We start from the raw sequence: 20,209 nt of genomic DNA, 5'->3' as shown, positions 1-20,209 counted from the left end.
GGGGGAAAAGGATGGCCGGTCACTTAGATCTGTTTAGGGATAGGAATGACCAGCGCTGAAACTATGAGAAGAAAGGTAAACATTAAGCAAAATTATTCTGACAGCTACAGGCAGCAGACCAAAATGGAGAGCCCTTCCGTGTGGCAAACACGAGGCCCATGTTAATGTGGAAGAACTTCTGTACTAACTTTTAAAGCAACAGTGTGTCACCAGAGGAAGAGCAGCCGTTGATCCCTCTGTTAAGGAAAACTTTTGAACGGAACCTGTCTGAAGGATTAAACACACCAGAAATGAACCCACAGAGCAATGTTCTACAATCAGTCATACCCACTTATCAATTCAGAGAGCAACCCTCCCCCATCTTAACTTGAATCTCATGAGACAGACGATCTCACCTCGTAGCATCAGAGCTAGACCTGTTACAAATAACATCTTTTAAACCGTCAGATCTTTCAGCATTAATCTCTGGAAGGGGCAGTAAAATGCAAATGCATAACAAACCTTAAATAAAGATGGTAAAAGCAGTTTATCTTTGGGAAGGCAGATGCCAAAGTAGCAGAGCGACTTAAAAAGATGACTATAAAATACATTCTATATCAGGAGAGCATAATAATAATAGCAAAAAATAATAAATGTGCAAAATACAATAGAGACTTACCAAACACTGAATTCATGATAAACTGGAAATAGAAACAAGGACATATAAAGCCAACCAGAAACCCACGGAGTGGCTTCACATTCAGAATGACAGAAGTAAATATAAGACACATCCCCACCTTGCCATCAAAATGATATAAGAAACATGCAGCACTTTCTCAACGTTTCCCAAGGGATACAACAGACTGAGGTTACTTGCAGGCAGGACTGGCTGATGTTTTTCCAGTCTTTATCTGCCCCAGTACCAAGTACAAGGCCAGGTGCATAGTAGGCATGCACTAAAACATGTGCTATTGAATGTTCATGAACGTCTACCAAAAAGTGAGGAAGGAACAACGTCCAAAATTCTAGGCAACAGGAGAGGTTCAGAGAGAGGCTGAGATACATCTTCTCCACATGCACTGTTGACAATGCAAACGAGAACCCTCAGATGGAACCTGGTACTCACACGGGCCAGCAGGGTATTGATGGCAGCCTGGATACTTAACTGATCACATGAATAAAGTTAGCCAGGAAATCCTCCTAAGGATCAAATAATTTTTTCTTTTTTTTTTTTTTTTTTTTCGTTTTTGTGTTTTTTGTTTTGAGACAGGGTCTCACTCTGGCACGCAGGCTGGAGTGCAGGGGCGCTATCACAGCTCACTGCAGCCTTGACCTTCCCTTCTGGGCTTAAGAGATTCTCTCACCTCAGCCTCTTGAGTAGCTAGGACTACAAGTGCATGCCACCACACCCAGCTAATTGTTTTATTTTTCCGAGAGGTGGGGTCTTGCTATGTTGCCCAGGCTGGTCTTGACCTCCTGGGCTCAAGCAATCCTCCCACCTCAGCATCCCAGAGTGCTGGGATTACAGGCATGACCACTGTGTCCAGCTTGATTTTTTATTTCATTTTTAATTCAAGTAGATAAAAATCTATATTCAAATGGACAAAAATCCACTGTTCATTTTCAAGAACCTATTTAGGATATTTGCTATTAACCGTTCAAACTTCCATTTTATTCCATTTTTCTTCTAAATTCAACATTTGAATGTTGTTGTTTTTGTTTTTGTTTTTGAGACAGAGTTTCACTCTTGTTGCCCAGGCTGGAGTACAATGGCGCAATCGCGGCATTTGAATGCTTTTTTTAAAAAGTCTCTATATATCAGTGTTCCAATTTAGGAGGGCCCATCATTCTCTTTTATGGGTTTAATGATAGAAGAAACAAAAGAATAAATCATTCTTAGAAGAAAACAGACAACTCTCTTCTGTCTGGTTCATCAAGAGAATGACATTTGGCTCCAAGTAAAGTTTTCACATTTTCTGGCTGTAACTCATTAATATACTGGAGTCTGGGATAAGTTCAGAACATACAACATCCATGCTGCAAGTTTAAATGAAAAATGACTTCTTATTCCTCAGGAAAGGCTTGTTTTAAACAGGAAGCTCTTTCACTGTGACTCAGGTAAGGACCACAGAAATGGCCAGAGGTGGGCACAGACACAAGTACCCCTAAGGTTCTAATGCCAGAATGTATAGTCAGTGGCTGCCAAGTCAGCTGGGAGAACCTACTTTCTCTCTCTCAATTCCAGTCACATCATCTTCTCAAATGAAAAGCCAGCCAGTCACGGTGGCTTATACCTGTAATCCCAGCGCTCTGGGAGACTGAGGTAAGAGGCTTGCTTGAGCCCAGGCGTTCAAGACTAGCCAGGCAACATGGCAAAACCCCAGCTCTACAAAACATCAGTGAATTAGCCAGGTGTGGTAGCTCGTGCCTTGTAGTCCCAGCTACTCAGGTGGCTGAGGTGGGAGGATCACCTGAGCCTGGGGAGGTCGAGGCTGCAGTGAGCCATGATCACACCACTGCACTCCAGCCTGGATGTCAGAGTGAGACCCTGTTTCAAAAAAAAAAAAAAAGAAAGAAAAGCCCATGGAGTCATTCCAGTACCTCCCTAAATCAATTCTGCAGACGTTTACAAATGTTAAAGCTGAAAACTGAAACTAATCAGTCCCCAAACTAAGGTTTCCATAGCCCTGGCTTTTTCTCAAGGTTATGAGTCGCTTCCTTCAAACCCAAGATGTCTTCTGACCTTATGCAGGTGTCTGGGGAGGGTGAACTCATCCCGCAATGTGAGGGACTACTACCTGTTTGCAGTTGCTGCAAAGTGAGGCATGTCACAAGATGCAAAAACAGCTGGACACAATTGGGCAAACTTCTTCAGCTAGGAGTATCTGAAGTTCAGGACCCAATGAAGTGGTTCAGTTTCAGACTCATGATAGAAACAGACATCAATCTTCCATTATTAAACCAACTTCAAGCATGTATCAAATGATAAGGTCCATATAAAGAAAACAGTCATCTCATCTTTGATCAAGTTGAAGGAAGAGAACTTGTGTTCATTCTGTTAAATTCTTACAAGGGTCCAAGGCTGAATCACAAGGTGGACTCAACTCATATCCTCTAAGATCCCACGTTAGCTAATCAAAGCAGGCTGTTAATAAATCCTGAAAGCAACATCCTTCCCTAATAGCCACAACAACAGTAATAGACCAAAACATCCGAAAGGCTGCTGGAGACAAAGCTTGATGATGGAAGTAAAGGGGGAGGAGGCCCCTTCAGCCATTTACAATAACTCATAAAACTTTAAAAATTAGTTGGACAGAAGCGTTTACAAGTAACTAGAATCATCCCACAGATTTAGCCTCTGATCCTTGTTTTAAGGGGGGGAAAAGTGTTTTTTTCATTGATTTTGGGTGGGAAAAAAATGTAGCTTTTGAGCTCAGTACAATGAACTATTTATCTGGCCTGACAAGGCCAATCAATCTACCCCCGCTGTTTATTATAAGGGGTAGCAGAATACTGGTAGTCTTGATGCGTGGGGGAGGGCCAGAGGCAGCCCTGGGCCTGGTACACAATGCTTCCCTTCAGCTGGAAATTTATGTTAGGCCCAGGTGACCCAGGAGGTCAGGGTGAAGCCTCGGACAGAATGAAGATGATTTGTTATCGACTTCATATTTAGAGAATGCCTCCGTGTACTCGGGTCCCACAATCACCGGCAGATTCCATATATAAAATGCCTCAGAGTGAAAGGTTGGCCATAACCAGGCTGTAGGTCCAAGGCAGAAGGCTTTCAAAATGGAATGTAAGGCAGTTAAGCCTCCCTCTGCATTCCAATTTTTGGTGAATGAAAAATTCCATAGGGGAACTGAGAGGCCAGATTTTCAGTGGTGAAGAGATAATCATCTGAAAAATTCTATTCCTTCGTTGATTTAAAGTTCTCAGGTAATTTTACTAAACTCATCCAAATAATTACCTCAACTCCTTACCTTAATTAATTCCTTTTCTTGTTAAATTAATTAATTACTTTAAATCTCTTATTGACTTGACAAAAACCAGAGCTGGCCAAAGAGGCCTTGCCGCTGGTCAACGTGTGTACAATTGCTGTGCCCGCAGACCTAAGAGGCAAGCAGAGGAATGGGAGGGCTCCTTCTCATTGGTTTGGAAGTACAGAAAGAAGACACACTGAACTCTAGCTCACCAAATCCAATGAATGCAGGTCTCAGGAGTTTGAGAGCTTATTTGCAAGAATCAGGAGGCACTTTTGGGCAAGGCTGTAGTTTTACAGCAAAGGCACTTAATTCTTAAAATGGGAAATCCCCTGCTTTGGTAGGATGAATTTAACAAAATAAGAAAAGAAAGAAAATCCTATAGCTGCTAACCAACGTGGGCCTCCAGCCAATATCTGATCTGAATAATTCAAAAAGGGAAATGTAACCCAGGGCAGCTGGAGGCAGTAGAGGAAGAGACAGGAAGGAAGAGAGGCACAAAGCTATGATCAATGGGCAGTTTACTAGACAAATTCTTATCCTGTCTAAATTTTATGAAAGATTAGCTGTTCTTTTTCCCCATGGTTATGTAAACCCGTCTTCTTTTTTTCTGGTTAATGGAACCCTTTGCTAATCTAGTTCCTGTGCCTCCTTTTGAACAGCTCTCTATTTCTCTTTAAGGAAGTAATAAGCCCACTAAAAGCTGGCAGCCAAGCGCTAACCTACAGGCATGCTCAGCATGTGCCCTGGCTGGTCCGAGGTCGGGGAAAACTGAGGGACCTTAGGGTGCCCACAGTATAAAATTGAGTGAGGTCGTCTCTATAGTCTTCTATTCTCTCTCACATTACTTCAAACAATTATCACCAAGAGGGGATGGGAGAAAAAACAAAACTCCAACAAGCTGATAGCTGAAAATCTGCCTTGAGATCTCAAAAGAGAGAAAACAAGATTGTTAAAGGTCTTCTGGTCAGACAGATGTGTTAGCTATATCTTTGCATATTCTGCCTCATAAACTCAGACAGGCAGGGTCTGTGGTACGGAGCCTAGCACTTGGAGAAAGAACTTGATAAGGTTTGCCTTAAATTAAAAGGAGAGTATGGTCAGACACACTGCTCAGGCCTGCACCACAGCATTCTCTAAATTCACCTTTCATCCCTAAGAATAGATATGAAAGTGAAATCTAAAGCCCCAGAAAAGTCATCATTTACAAATGTAGTCCACTTTCCCACTGTCAAAAAATATTTTTATTAGTTCCCTTTATTACAGTTACTATACATGCAGTCACTTGCCAAGTGTGTGTGTGTATGTGTGTCTCTCCAAAATACATACCAAAAACCAAAAGGACAAACTCTATTCAATTTTTCAGCAATATAAAGTTTGACACAGTTCACCAGAAGTTTCCAGTTTTTGTGCGCAGGGAGGGGACCTCTTTTTCCTTTTCCATACCTCTCTTATTGGTTCTTAAGATCGTTTCAGAAGACAGCAAAGAGTTTCCACTGGGCACTTCGTGCAGGGGCTTTTCTGGAGCTTTGTTGGCGAGAGGGTCTTTCTTCATCTCTTTCTTTATTTCCTGTGAGGACAGATAAAAGGAAAACAAGATTATAGTTTGAAACTTTAGAATGCCTCTTGGACTATCTTAAGCTTCATCTTTCTGGAAATGAACTATAGCAATGCCAACTTAGCATAACATGATGTTTTAAAAACACCATCTCTGTATTTTTGTAGTTTTCTTACATTTATTAGAGAAGCACCTGGTCCTACAAAATGGAATAAGCCCCAGTATGGTGAGGTGACCTTATGTAACTATGGCCATTCCATGTGATTATAAAGAGAATGAGTGAAACATAAAAGCCACCATACAGCTCTAAGTGACAGCCTGTTCTTGCTAAACAATGACAAGCTTTGGCCAAGCAGACTCACCCCCTTAAAAAGGCTTCTGATTTCTCTTCTTCTCAACAGAGATTTAAAGAAGCATATTCCCAAATTACTATTGTGCTCACAAGGATACTAAACCCAAAAGAAGATGATTCTGATGCATTTATAGTCATCAAGTCCCTCTGGCTTTTCAACTCTCAACAAAGAAAAAAAAAATAAGGACGGCTTATCACTCTAGATCAGGGGTCAGCAAATGAAAGCTCACCACTCACTTTTGTAAATAAAGTTTCATTAGAACACAACTATACTCAGGCATTTAAGTATTTTATACGGCTGCTTTCATGCTACACTAGCGGAATTGAGTAGTTGCAACAGAGATCAAAGTCTAAAATATCTGGCCCTTTACAGAAAAAGTTCACTGACCCCCACTCTAGGTGGACTCTTAATCAAAGCTCCATTAAGATCTAGATGTCTAAAGTCTGATGGCTAATATAATTATTTCAAATTGCTTTAATAATTTACATAATTGTTTTCAAAAGCATTAATAGACCAAGATAATAGTGACTCACAAAGTGTAAGTCTGCATACAGGAATTCCCCCCCAAAGGAGCAAGGAGCTTCTAGGCTTGTCTGAATCCATAATCACAGTAACTTGGGGAAAAGTGAAAGCTTAGGGGCTGATCCAAAGCATGGCTGAATGTCAGGAAGAGCTCAAAGATGAGGAATGTGTTCCTTAAAAAGAGCCCATGAGGTAAGAAATGGGGATGGGCTCCCCCCTGGAAGGAACAGAGATGCTAAATAAGGTAGAGGGCCATGATTAGGCCAGAGCAGAGGGCAGAGGCAGAAAGAAAGCAACAAAAGTTTGTCAAAACAATGCCACTCCCCGCAGCTTCCTGCACACGCAAGAGTGTGTTAGTTACCATATCCAATTCCCCAGTTGCTGGCTCTGTTCACAGCAGCCTCACCCCTCTCTTCCTCCCTTACTAGGGCCCCACCGGAAACCAACAACTGGGGCTGGCGCTTTGCTAGGTTGAGCGTTTCAACTGGTGTCCCAGAGGCCTAACTAGGTGAAGCTCAGCCCTAGGCCAACACCGGTACCTCTGCATACCACACAAAGCTGTGTGTGCTCGCATGTATGTACAGGGACACCTACCTCAGCAGCCCCAGCACCTGCTAGAGCAGCAGTTGCTGGGGGTTCCTGTAGCCTCACAGGCAGATGGCATCAGGGGACAATCTGCAAACATTGCCCGCCTGAGCCACATGACAGGATGCTAACTTGGTGATGGCTGCCAGCCTGCTATGGCTCTGAAAGTAAAGACAACAAGTCACCAAGTGGGCTCATTTCCTCACCGGTTGCTTCTTTGGGGGAAGAACAGTTGCTCAAACCTCACTTTCCATCCCAGTATGGGTATGACTGTGCATGCACAAACTCCCCACCTAGACACAACGTGATGCAGTAACACAACAGAGCACAACACCCAACTTTGCCAAGGAGTAATTCAGAGAAAGTCAGTGGGTTGAGGACGACATAGCAAGTGTCTACTTAGCACTAACTGCTAATGGCATGCAGCCGGGGAAGGGCGAGAGAAGCAGCGCCAGCATTGTGAGGCTGGGGTGGTCCCTGGAGAAAGCCTCAGAAGCCATGGTTCTCAAGAAGGCTCACCCCTACTCCCCAATGCTTCAGAGCAGCACATGGGGAGCAGCTGGCTGGGAAGGACTGGTCTGATCAAGAGCAGGTGCTGAAGGGCTGAGAAACTGGCACCAAGAGAGAGGCTGGCCCATAAATTCCAGACTCCATTGTTCCCCCAGTGATTGTTTACATTTGTCAAATAGAGAAGCTGAATGATAACTGAAGTGCTTAAGTTGCTTCTTTAGGTGGAAGCAGGAAGGAGACAAAACCTAAAATATGTCTTGCATTTTTTTCACAGAAACCAATCGGACACATGGCCGTGGCAGTTAATTCTACAGGCTCCTCACCTGGATAACACCCAGGCTCAGTGCAGCCCCACCCAAAGCCAATACCTTCTCTCCAACCTGCCCCTTCTCCCAGGAAAGGGCAGCCTGTCTTGTTTGGTACCCCATCATCCACCCACTTACCCAGAGTAGAAACTCAGTATTATCCCCCTATCTAAGCAGTCACCCAGTCTGGCTGCCTCTACTTTCTCAGTCTCTCTGTTTCTTTCTCATCCTCCGTAATATCTTAAAAACATAAAGGGGAAAAAACATAAATGCCAAGCAAAGGACTTGAACAGACATTTCTCCAAAGAAAACATACGAGTGGCTAATGAGCACGTGACAAGACGTTCAACATCATTAGTCATTAGGGAAATGCAAATGAAAACCACAATGAAATAGCCTTTCGTACCTACTAGGATGGCTAGAATTTTAAAAGAAAACAAGTGTTGATGTTATGGAGAAACTGGAATCTTTGTATATTGCTAATGGCAATGTAAAATAGTGCAGCTCCTGTGGAAAACAGTATGGCAGCTCCTTAGAAAGTTAAATATAGAATTACCACATGATCCAGCAATTCCACTTCTAGGTATATACTCAAAAGAATCGAAAGCAGGAACTCCAGCAGAATTTAAAGCTTTGCCCCCAAGGCAAACTTGTATGCCAGTGTTTACTGCAGCTTTATACATAATAGCCAAAAGAAGGAAATAACCCAAGTGTCCATTAAGACATGAATGGATAAACACGATGTGGTTATAGCCACAAAATGGAATATTATACACCCTCGAAAAGAAATAAAGTTCTGATACATGCTACAACATGGATGAACCTAGAAAACATTATGCTAAGTGAAATAAACCAGACACAAAGGGACAAACATTGTATGATTCCACTTACGTGAAATATCTAGAATAGGCAAATTCATAGAGATAGAAAGTAGATTAGAGGTTACCTGAAAGGTTGGGAGAGGCAGAATGGGGAGTTATTATTTGATAGTTAAAGGGTTCACTTTGGAGTAGTGAAAATGTTTCGGACATAGATAATACGGATGGTTGCACAATATTCTAATGTAATTAATGCTACTGACTGTACACTTAAAATAACTAAAATGGTAAATTTTATGTTACATATATTACCACAATAAAAGGAACAGAAAACCCCCACATGAATAGCAGCTAACATTTGAGTGTTTACCATGTGCCAAACCCTGCTCTAAGAGCTTCACCTGGACTGCAACTTTTAATCTACACTATAGCCCTACTCAGACACACACACACACCAAGACCCAGGGGGCTAAGCAAACTTGCTCAAGGTCAAACAAGTAGGAGCCAGAATTGGAACTCAACCTGTCTAGCTTCAGAGTTCATTTCTCTCATTTCTTTTTTTTTTTTTTTTTTGGAGAAGGTCTCACTCTTTTCCCCAGGTTGGAGTACAGCAGCATGATCTCAGTTCACTACAACCTCCACTTCCCGGGTTCAGGCAACTGTCATGTCTCAGCCTCCCAAATAGCTAGGATTACAGGCACATGCCACCTTGCCCAGCTAATTTTTGTATTTTTTAGTAGACACAGAGTTTCGCCATGTTGGCCAGACTGGTCTCAAGCTCCTGACCTCAAGTGATCTACTCAACCTTGGCCTCCCAAAATGCTGGGATTACAAGCGAGAGCTCATCTCTTAACCACTCTTTCCCAGAGTCCTGCCTGGATTATAATCACGTCTTCTTGCCTCCAATCTCTCCCCTCCCAATTCAGCCTCTGCATAATGGACACTCAAATGTCTGTTGTTCTTGTCAGTCCCTACAGAAATCTCCAGTTACTTCCAAAAGACCACAGGACAAGCTTTCATTCAAACACTTTTCAAATTGAACAGCAAACCACAAGTCCCTGTGTACTTGCTTCTGGCTAAAAATATCTGACATGCATGCTGACCCCACAGAATCAATTACCATGCAAATATAAGTTGGGGGGTGGTGCACTGCTTGGACAACACCTTATGTTCACAGAATCCTGGCGTCATGGACTCCCATCCACAGGCTCTAAAAATAGGTGATGATGCTAGCAATGATACAACTGTACACTGGCAAAGGCTTATAAATTAAAGTACTTTAGCAGCTATTTTTTCACTTGTTCCTAACAACAACACTCTCAGGAAAAAACAAAAAAACAAAAAACAAAAAATCTGATTTTGCCAAACATATATTTTTATACAAGAATAGTGAGACCCAGTCAGAGAAGATGCAAGACCAGATGAAGGCCACAAAGCTAGCAAGGGGCAGAGCTGGCCACGAGACCAAACTCTGAGCCTTCTAGGCAGAGCTCTTCTGCTACATCTCACCTCCTAAGAAGAATCAGTGGCATGACTATAGGAGGGAGACTCAAAACCACTCAGCCTATGGCTCCAGTGGAAACCTTAGCTTCCCTCCACAATTAAATGATGTAACAGATCACCTTACCTATAAAGCCCAATACTATTAGGCCCAAATCTTTGAAGTCTCTTATTATCCATCCACATAGAAGAGCTCCTTCCTGCAGGGGAGGGTTGGCTTGGAACTAGAGCAACTCCTGCCTCTGCATAGCTGCCAACAGCCATGTCCCTGGAGCTCTCCGAGGTTCTGATCCAGGTCATGGGACTCTGGATTTCCTGGGACTGGGGGTTCCTAAACCCCCAGTCTTTAAACGCAACTTTCCGAACAACAGGCCCGTGTTTTTTACCATTTGTTAAGAACCTGGGTCCTATAATCTCAGTAGTAGAGGCCACACCCTGAACCAGAATTACAGACCATGAGGGTTTATGGAAATGCATACATAACTGCCCACATATATAAATCAGCAATGATTTTGCTTGCTTGAAGACAATATAGACAGAGTATCAGCAAACCTCTTCAGAAGACAAAGGAAACCCAGTTTATCTTTGTCTCAAATCTGATCTCTTAACAATGGAAACTCAGCATGTACAATAAAACCGAGGTCATTAATAAGATATCAATGCTGCAAGGACACTTCAGCTATGTCACAAGAACCACTTAAGAAAAGGAAGAGAACTCACACCATTCCCTTCCCAAAAGCATTATACCAAACAGAGCCTGGGATGGCTCACCCACATTCAGAGACCAAAAAGCCCCAATAATGCCACTCTGGCAAAAATTTTCCACGACGCATTCAGCGGCCTGCAAACAGCAGCCTCACCGGGCAAATACATGATGTGCATGCAACTGCAAGCTATGCTAGGATGGTCTGCTTTCTGATAAGCTGCGTTGCCTGGATCTGGCTGGCTGCTGAGCCATGTTGGCTACCTCTTTTCTCTTCTCCCTCCCCCATCCATTTCACACTTTACAGGTACTGGCGAGTTGGCTGGGTTCAGTGTTAACTCCTTTAAATTAACTGGTCAGTCTGTAACCAAAATACTACACCGTAAAATACCAACATATGAGCAGTTTGGGGGCCCTTCCCTCCTCTCATCCTTTACTTCTTTCACCATTCATAACACATGTTAAGGCACAGGCTTCACGATGAATGGAGAATGATGCTGTGCATCAGAAAACCAGAACTAGTACTACGTCATCATTTATCAGAGGTGTGACCTTGGGGGCAATACTTAAAGTCTCCACGCAGCCCTTTTGACATCTGTAAAAGAGGTCCAACAATAAACACACGATCCAAGAGGTGTCTTCAGGATCAAAGAGTGAATTAGAGAGTAGTATACAAATTGATTATCTACTCTCATTATTAAATAGCAAATACTATTTTAAAAAGAACTATACATAACAACACAGATGAAATTCACAGTCATAATGTTGAATGATAGAAGCCAGACACAAAAGATTATATACTGTATGATTCCAATTATGTGAAACCCAACAATAGGTAAAATTAATCACTGGTGAGAGATCTCAGAACAGCAGTTACCCTTGGGGAGGCGTGCAAGGGAGCCTCCTGGGAGGATGAAAATGTCCTATAACGAAGGCTGGGTGATGGTTACACAGGTGTACACAGACCAAAATATTCATTGAACTGTACTTCTAAGACCTCTGCACTTCACTGTATGCAATTTCAATTTAAAAGAACACCACAGATGCTTAAACTGAAAGAAGACAGATTCTTTTAAATTGAAATGTACTGATATTTCGTCCTAGGAGGTCAGAAATACATAAAGCTAGTGCTTGGGTATTTTAATGTTCATCTCAGGTGGTGAGATGTTTTCTGGGATCAACATCAATGGGGCAGGTGGTTGGAATGTGCTAGATGCACTCTATGGAGTGGGTAAGCCACGCGTGTCTCATCTCACCTATCCAATCAGATGAATGGATCTGTTCCCAAGAGGGCATCCTTGTTCTCCACCTCAGCTGTTTTCCCCCTATCTTGCCAGATTTCCCTCTCTCCTATCACCAACAGTATTGGCACACAGAGCTGGCTGGGGCCACGGACACCAGGGAAAGCTGGGCACCACCCTGACCTGCCCAGAATGCTGGTCCTGGTACTTCTCTCTGCATTCGAAGAGCTGAGTGAGGTTGGGCAGAGCCCCCTTGGCTTACGGTGGAAGCAGGGCAGGGAAAACAGACATCATTCATCAGCCTGCCCTCAATCCTGCTCTATTTCTTTCTGGAGGAAAGGCTTCCTTTAGACCCAGACGTAGCTGTGGGATCACAGCTGTGTCCCCTGCACTAGTTCATAGAAAACCATTTTGCAAAATTACCACTGGCAGGCGATTTTAAAAAATCACTAAAAACAAACACTTATACCAAATCTACTGATCAAGAGAGCTTTGAATAGACACAGAATCCTAGAATAGCACATTGCTCCCCCACATGCAAGTCTCTCCCCTGACCCCACCTCGCCCCAAGCAAAAGGCAAGTTTGAGGAACAGCTGCCCCGTGAGTATGTTCCCTTTGTGCAGAGACTGTGCCTTCCCAGTATTTGGCTCTCTTCACAAAGGGCTGGTCTGTCTCAGAACACCTGGGAAGACACAGCAAGTATTCTGAGCGTATGGCAGACTACCAAGGGGAGCTTCAGCTGTAGCTATAAGATTCTGTTTCTTCAAAAAATATATCTGATTACCACGATAAAAGAAAATACCCATGCTATCAAACCACCAAGTGCACCAACTTCATTAGAGAGAACTGTAAAGAAGAAAAAAATATATAAAGTAAATATGGCAAAATATGAGGATTTAATAAAGCAAGGGTGGTGGGCACACAGGTATTTGTTATATGCTTTAAATATTTCATAATTTGCCCTAAAATTACATAGCAAAACCACATTGATGTTCTCACACCACAATGGCTTTCTCATACTTACAAAATATGCTGATGCTCAGAAAAGTGCTTTGATATACACTGATAAATATTCCGATGGTATTTTCAGCTCAAAGCTAACAAGGAAATTTCAAGAAATGTAACAGGTCTATTGCTGTGTTCTATGCCAATCTTTAACTGCATATTTGCAATATCATATACTTGCAGTATTATCTCCCAAGAATCACTGATAACACGAATAGGAAAATAACAAGAACATGAGAACAAGGGCAAGAAGCTCTTGACCTGCAGAAAAGGGATGAACACTATAAAGACCACAACAAGTGACAGACACTAGACAAAAATGAACAGCTACCTTTGTGTCCCAAAGAGATAATGTTGCTTCCTGATGTACAGTGTAATTACTTGCATGACTGTTGGTGCCTTTATGTTTGCCATACCCCACTAAACATCTAGATTATTACCACTGGATCAAAGGGTGTCAATATCAACCAGTTGTTTGGACACTTAAAAATATCTATCAGATGAATGACCAATTTAGTAGACTGTTATGGACAAGATGGCTATCTATAGATGAAATAGAGTATTTTCTTTTTCTTTGGTGGGGGGGAGGGAGGAGTCTTGCTCTATCATAACCTCTGCCTCTTGGATTCAAGCGATTCTCCTGTCTCAGTCAGCCTAGTAGCTGGGATTACAGGCACCCACCATCACATCCAGCCAATTTTTGTATTTTTAGTAAAGACCAAGTTTCACCATGTTGGCCAGGCTGGTCTCGAACTCCTGACCTCAAGTGATCAGAGGCAGAATATTCTCAATTGAGCCCAAAGCTGCAACAACATGGAGATCTGTATCATCCCTATAAAGATACGACTGGATCACCATCAACTTCTCACCTTACTAGATGCAGATCAGGCTTAGGAGCAGAGGGAAGAAGATAATACAGTAAGAAAATTCATGTAGTCCCTAACTTTTTTTAAAAAACAAGCAATACTTATTTCTTTAACTGGGACTATTAGACATTCAAAATGAATTTACTCATTTAAAAATTAAATCTTTAAAGTATTAGAAGAAAATAAAGAATGTTTCTACAATCTCAGAAAGGCAAAAAAAAATTAACACTTTGACACAGAATTTAGAAGCCGGAAAAGAAAGGGTCAATAAATTACAGAATGGCAGGCACGGTGGCTCACGTCTGTAATCCCAGTACTTTGGGAGGCCAAGGCAGGCGGATCACAAGGTTAGGAGTTCGAGACCAGCCTGGCCAACATGGTGAAACCCTGTCTCTACTAAAGATACAAAAACTTATCAGGGTGTGGTGGCGCGTGCCTGTAATCCCAGCTACTTGGGAGGCAGAGGCAGGAGAATCGCTTGAACCCAGGATGCAGAGGTTGCAGTGAGCCAAGATTGCGCCATCAGACTCCAGTCTGGGTGACAGGTCGAGACTCTGTCTCAAAATAAATAAATAAATAAATAAATAAAAATAAATAAATTATAGAAAGCTAAGAATATAACATAGCAAATAACAACAATGACAAAATTCATCAATGAAGACAAAAGACAAACTAGGGGAATGTTGCCTCTTCCATAGAGAGAGCTCTTTCTACAAAGTATCAGCAAAAAGATCAATAACCCAACAAAAAAATAGCAAAGGACAGGTCACACAAGAAAGAAAAACGTGACTCAAACATTCAAAAAGATGCTTAACTGCATTCACAACGAGGGAAGAGAGACAGACCCCCCTCATATTGTTTTACACTCAGAAAAAGAAAGAGAAGTGAAACTAAAGGCAGGTAGCCCGGCGCCTAGGAACCAGACCTGAAACCAGGCCTGGGCCTGCCTGACCTAAGCCTTGTAGTTAAAGATCGACCCCTGACCTAACCCGTTATGTTATCTACAGATTCCAGACATTGTATGAAAAGGCATTGTAAAAATCCCTGTCCTGTTCTGTTTCATTCTGATCACCAGTGCATGCAGCCCTCAGTCACGTACCCCCTGCTTGCTCAATTGATCACAACCCTCTCACACGCACCCCCTTAGAGTTGTGAACCCTTAAAAGGGACAAGAATTGCTCAGTCCAGGAGCTTGGCTCTTGAGACAGCAGTCTTGCCAATGCTCCCGGCCGAATAAACCACTTCCTTCTTTAACTCGGTGTCTGAGGAGTTTTGCATGCAGCTCGTCCTGCTACAACGAGAGAAATGAAAATTACAGTGGTATTCCTGTACAATGATGCCTGACAGTGCTCAGTACACAGAAGGACCCTGTATCATTCTGGCTATTTTCTCATACCTAGAATTGTAGCATTTACATACTGTATTATAATAATGTTTACATGTGTCCTCACACTAGAATCTGGCTCTCTCAGAATACTGTCTGTTTTCACAGCACGTGGCATAGTGCCTGGCACACAGCTGGTCCTCTCAAAGAATGGGGGCTATGAGGACCCCAAGAACAAACCTCTCCAGAATTTGACAGTTTAGGGAGGGACGTACCTAATTTTTAAATTACAATGAGATATTTTTATCTGTCAGATTGTCAACAGTAAAAAAAAATTGATAATGTCAGCAAGGGTGGAGGGAAAGAAAGCCTCACATACTTTCTAAGGAGAGTATAAATTGATTGATAAATTTGTACAGCCTATGTGGGAGGCAACTTGACAACTGACTATCAAAAATTTAAATGTCTGTGCCTTTTAACTCAGTATTTCTACTCCTAGGAATTTAAACTACATATATACTTGTACACGTGCAAAACAGTATATGTACAAGATTAATCGTTACGGCATTACTTAAATTAGCAAAAGACTGAAAGAACATAAATGTATATCAGTAGAGAGCAGCTGATGAATGGCCATAAATCAATCCCATGCAACACTCTCCAAGACTGAAGCCAGTGTGTATGTACCAAGAAAGACAATCACCAAGACATGTCGCTAGGTTTGAAAAAAAAAAAGCCTAACGTATGCTAGCATTTGTATACATTTGTATGTAAAGAAGCCACACACAATAAACTGATAACTGAGGCTGCCTCCAGGGAGGGGAACCAGGTGGCCGAGGGACAGGGAAAGCATATATTTTGTCCCTTTTAGCTGGCACCATATGCCTGTGTTAGCCATTCAAAATTTTAATTAACTTAAACATTGAGTAATTGAAATATGTTTACTATTTCCTGATCATTAAACTATTGATTGCTACTTTTTTTTTTTTTTTTTTTTTTGCAAACAAGTGTGAACGGAAAATAAATCCTGGGGTCTCAAAATTACTAAGCTAAAGGAAAAAGTCAAACTGGGAACTGAGTCCCGCAAACCTGCCTCCTCTTTTGGTTCCTAAATACGATGGCTACAAGATGAAAAGCTACATGCCTACCCCATATTTTACCCACAAAGAAATTCCTAGTGAGCTCCAAGGTCTTTACCCTAAGGTGTTTCTGTTAAGATTTCACCATGGCAATGTAAATTGATAGCTTATCTTTATGGGTCCCCCACTCACCAGACACAAATGTGTATCTGATTGCTCTCCTGCCCCATTTTGTCTATGTTATCTTATGTAAAAACGCAGATTCCCTGCATTTTTCCTCTGCCCCATTTGTCTATATTATCTTATGTTAAAAAAAAAAAATGCAGATTTACCAAGCTAAAGGCATGAATAACTATTTTCCCTACCCCCCCTTACATGAAAATTGTATACTTCTCAATATCCCACACTTTCCCCTTTAAGTTTGGGAGCCCTCAAAATCATCTTCAGAGAAAGGCATAGGACCTGTCTCTCAGGCGCGTGTCCTTAACTTTGGCAAATAAAATTCCTAAAATGATTGAGACTTGTCTCGTCATTTTTCTCGACTGACACAAGGAAGAAGTTGACACTGCCCCAATAAGAGTTTAGCTATATAATTTCCACTGCCGGTTTTAAAGATCCAACAGTGCATGCTAACATATACAAAAGATTTATAGAAAGCTCTCCAGTCCATACGTTTCATTAAGCAGAGGAGATAGGAAAGTTAAGATGTGGGGAAAATCAGGCAAAACCCAATAATCAATGTTTCTTTTCAATTATATGATATAAAGTTCAAGATTCAAGGCCAGGGGCAGTGGCTCACACCTGTAATCCCAGCACTCTGAGAGGCCAAGGTGGGCAGATTACCTGAGGGCAGGAGTTCGAGACCAGCCTGGCCAACATGGTGAAACTCCGTCTCTACTAAAAATACAAAAAAAGTAGCCAGGTATGGTGGCACGTGTCTGTAAACCCAGCTACTCGGGAGGCTGAGGCAGGAGAACTGCTTGAACCCTGGAAGTGGAGGTTGCAGTGAACTGAGATCGCGCCACTGCACTCCGGCCTGGGTCACAGAGTGAGACTTCATTTCAAAAAAAAAAAAAGATTCTTGAAATGCAAGAATAACAAAGGGCATGACAATCAAGAAAAATAAAATGCATATAAAGAGGCAACATTAAATGTTATTGATGATAGGTTTATCATGGGTAGGATCCAGCTTTCTTTGGGGTCCAGAGTACGAGTAAAAAGAGCTAAACAGTTCGGTTAATTATGCTCTAAAACGTTAATTACACGATCTCAAATCGAGTCCCCTAAGGGATGGGCATTTTCTCCATCAAAGTCTCCTCTGGAAAAATTTTTAAATGTTTCTTGCTACATCATACCTAGTCTGTGAAACAGCACCCCCAACACAGGAACTGTTAAATCACGTGCTAGATAAAAAGCTTGCTCTTGGAGGAGAAAAAAGAGGAAGCAACATCCAAGGTCCAACGGCCATTTCTGCTGTCTTTTTAACAGCTTTGATGATGAGTAAGAGCCTGTCACAGTGCCCTCACCCCCTGGGCTGTAAGCATGGGTCCTTATGTCTAGCCCCAAGAGTCAGGAATAGGCCTTATTCAGTGTTTCACTCCCAGGCATTCAATGAATGTTAGCCATTATCATTAGTTCTATCATTCTTTTAACAGTGTGCCACTATAAATGAAAGCATTTACAGTCACAATTGCCTGCAAGACTAATAGTCTAACAGAAAAAAATTTAAGTGCCCTAGCATCTTTTAAATACAAAAAGAAACGGAATCGCATCTTCATTTCCCTATGTCTTATGGTATTAGCTCGCCATTATGAAGAGTATTCCATGAACAAGGTACTTTTCTAAGGCTTTACTTGGCATAACACATTTAATGCTCACAACCACATTAAGGGATGGGGCCATTATTATTTGTATTTGACAGATGGGGAAAGTAGGTCCCAAGAGGAGGTGAAAACACAGGCAAGAAGGGGCTGTGTGAGGAATGACCCCGGGTGGTCCTATGGCCATGTCCCCATTCCTTCACTCCCTAAGACCGTTCTTGCTCTGAAAGGCCAGCCTTCAGAAACTGCCATTTAAAAGAGAAGAGACAAGGAAAATGACTTTAGTATAAACTTTTGGCAGCAACCAGCATGAGGGCCAACGATTTGAAAGCCAAGCCCAAGTCAAGAAAATCTTGAATTTTTAACAAACAAAAAAGCACCTGTTTACTGGTTGTTGAAAGAATGTTTATACACATTTATATGCACGATAACTCGATTGTCAAGAATAAATTATTCCAAGCCCGTGACAAAACAATGCCATTTCATGCTCATTTCCTGATTAAAGCTTTTAGACAGCTGGGCATTTTCATTTCTTAGAGCTGTAGGGAGCTATGCAAATTTCCACGCAGCAACTCCAAGATCATTAATCTACGGAAGGCATGTGCTAATAGAATATTGGATTTTACATTGTTTCAGTGGAGAAGAGGAGGGGTGGGTTAATCTAATTACCCTATGTGTGGTCACCTGACTGTGGTTAACAAAAAGATCAAATGCTAAACTGTACAATCAGCAGCAAATTCCTAAGTAATGAAGCATTTCACATCACAAAAGGAATGGGAGGAGGGGGATGACATTCTTACAGTGCTTGAAACCAAATACTGTAGCAATAAAAATAATCACAGCAAGTTTACACAAATGATAGGCAGGGCATTTTAATTACCATAAGGAGCTATAAATCAGTGTTGGTCTCTCTCTCTCTCTCTCTCTCTCTCTCTCTCTCTCTCTCTCTCTCGACACATACACACACATACACACACACACACACACACACAAAATAAAATTTGGCTGGGGGCGCAGGCTCACACCTGTAATCTCAGCACTTTGGGAGGCCAAGGTGGGTGGATCACAAGGTCGGGAGATTGAGACCATCCTGGCTAACACGGTGAAACCCTGTCTCTACTAAAAATATAAAAAATAAGCTGGGCATGGTGGCAGGCGCCTGTAGTTCCAGCTACTCAGGAGGCTGAGGCAGGAGAATGGCGTGAACCCGGGAGACAGAGCTTGCAACGTGCTGAGATCACAGCACTGCACTCCAGCCTGGGCAACAGAGTGAGACTCTGTCTCAAAATAAATAAACAAACAAACAAACTGTAAGGTATTTCTAGAGAGAAGGATGGCTATCTAGAGCTCAAGTTGTCAGGAACCAGACACAAGTGGGAATCGAGAATTGGACTCACCCTGTAACCATGAGCATGCATCTGGCATGTGTCACTCAGGGCATGGTACTGTTATTCCTTCTTCCAGTAAGGAGCAGCTAGATTAGGAAAGGCAGCAGCCTGGCCCAAGCAGCTGACACTTCAATTCCTGGTTCTGATACCGCTGAGGGCGTAACCTCGGTGCCTCAGTTTTGTTAGTTTGTCAAACCATTCTGAAGATTAAATAAGGTCTTGTGAATAATGGCACAGCCTCTGGGTCCCAGGATTCTCTGGCTCCATCAGTAGGAGGGAGAACCCCACCTGCCAACAGACACAGGCCAGGGGCTAAGAAGGGATAGTTGAATGCTAAAAGGAAAAACTTTTTAGTATGCAACTCCTAATGTGGTTGGTTTTGAAGAAGTTTCAAAAAATTTACTTCCGTGCACTGGCTCCCTCAGAAGGCTACTGGAGGGTGCATTCCACCAAGTCAAGTGAGTAAAACAAGAAAGAGAGGGATGCAGGATCCAGGACAGTCAATGAGAGAGAGGAGGCGGGGGAGGTGTGATGGGAATTTCCTGGTTGACAGCTGGGCAGCAGAATGGAACAGGAGGTTGGAAGGCTCTAGTGTTTTTCCAGGAGAGGGAGAAGGAGAGAGGTAGAGAGGGGGAAGGGGAGGGGGGAGAAGAAAAGGGGGAGGAAGGAGAG

At 42.4% G+C, this 20,209-nt stretch overlaps 1 protein-coding gene across 4 annotated transcripts in view; it reads right to left on the bottom strand.

Moving 5' to 3' along the window:
- LOC111531657 (SH3 domain-containing kinase-binding protein 1) overlaps positions 1-20,209 on the bottom strand; it is a 307,782-nt gene that overhangs the window by 209,660 nt on the left and 77,913 nt on the right. For 2 of the 4 annotated variants that reach the window (XM_026451886.2, XM_023198963.2), the window contains exon 2: positions 5,406-5,529. In XM_026451886.2, coding sequence (XP_026307671.1) covers positions 5,406-5,514 — 109 coding nt within the window. In that variant the 5' untranslated portion in view covers positions 5,515-5,529. Of the gene's footprint in view, positions 1-5,405; positions 5,530-6,403; positions 6,640-14,125; positions 14,134-20,209 lie in introns of those variants that run through there. The other 2 variants (XM_023198967.2, XM_023198966.2) reach the window with 2 other exon arrangements.

The sequence above is a fragment of the Piliocolobus tephrosceles genome, chromosome Y, assembly GCF_002776525.5.
Source record: "Piliocolobus tephrosceles isolate RC106 chromosome Y, ASM277652v3, whole genome shotgun sequence".
In the NCBI taxonomy this organism is placed as follows: domain Eukaryota; kingdom Metazoa; phylum Chordata; class Mammalia; order Primates; family Cercopithecidae; genus Piliocolobus; species Piliocolobus tephrosceles.
Note: the sequence above shows the minus strand (reverse complement) of the source record. Positions and strands in the feature narration are given on the sequence as shown.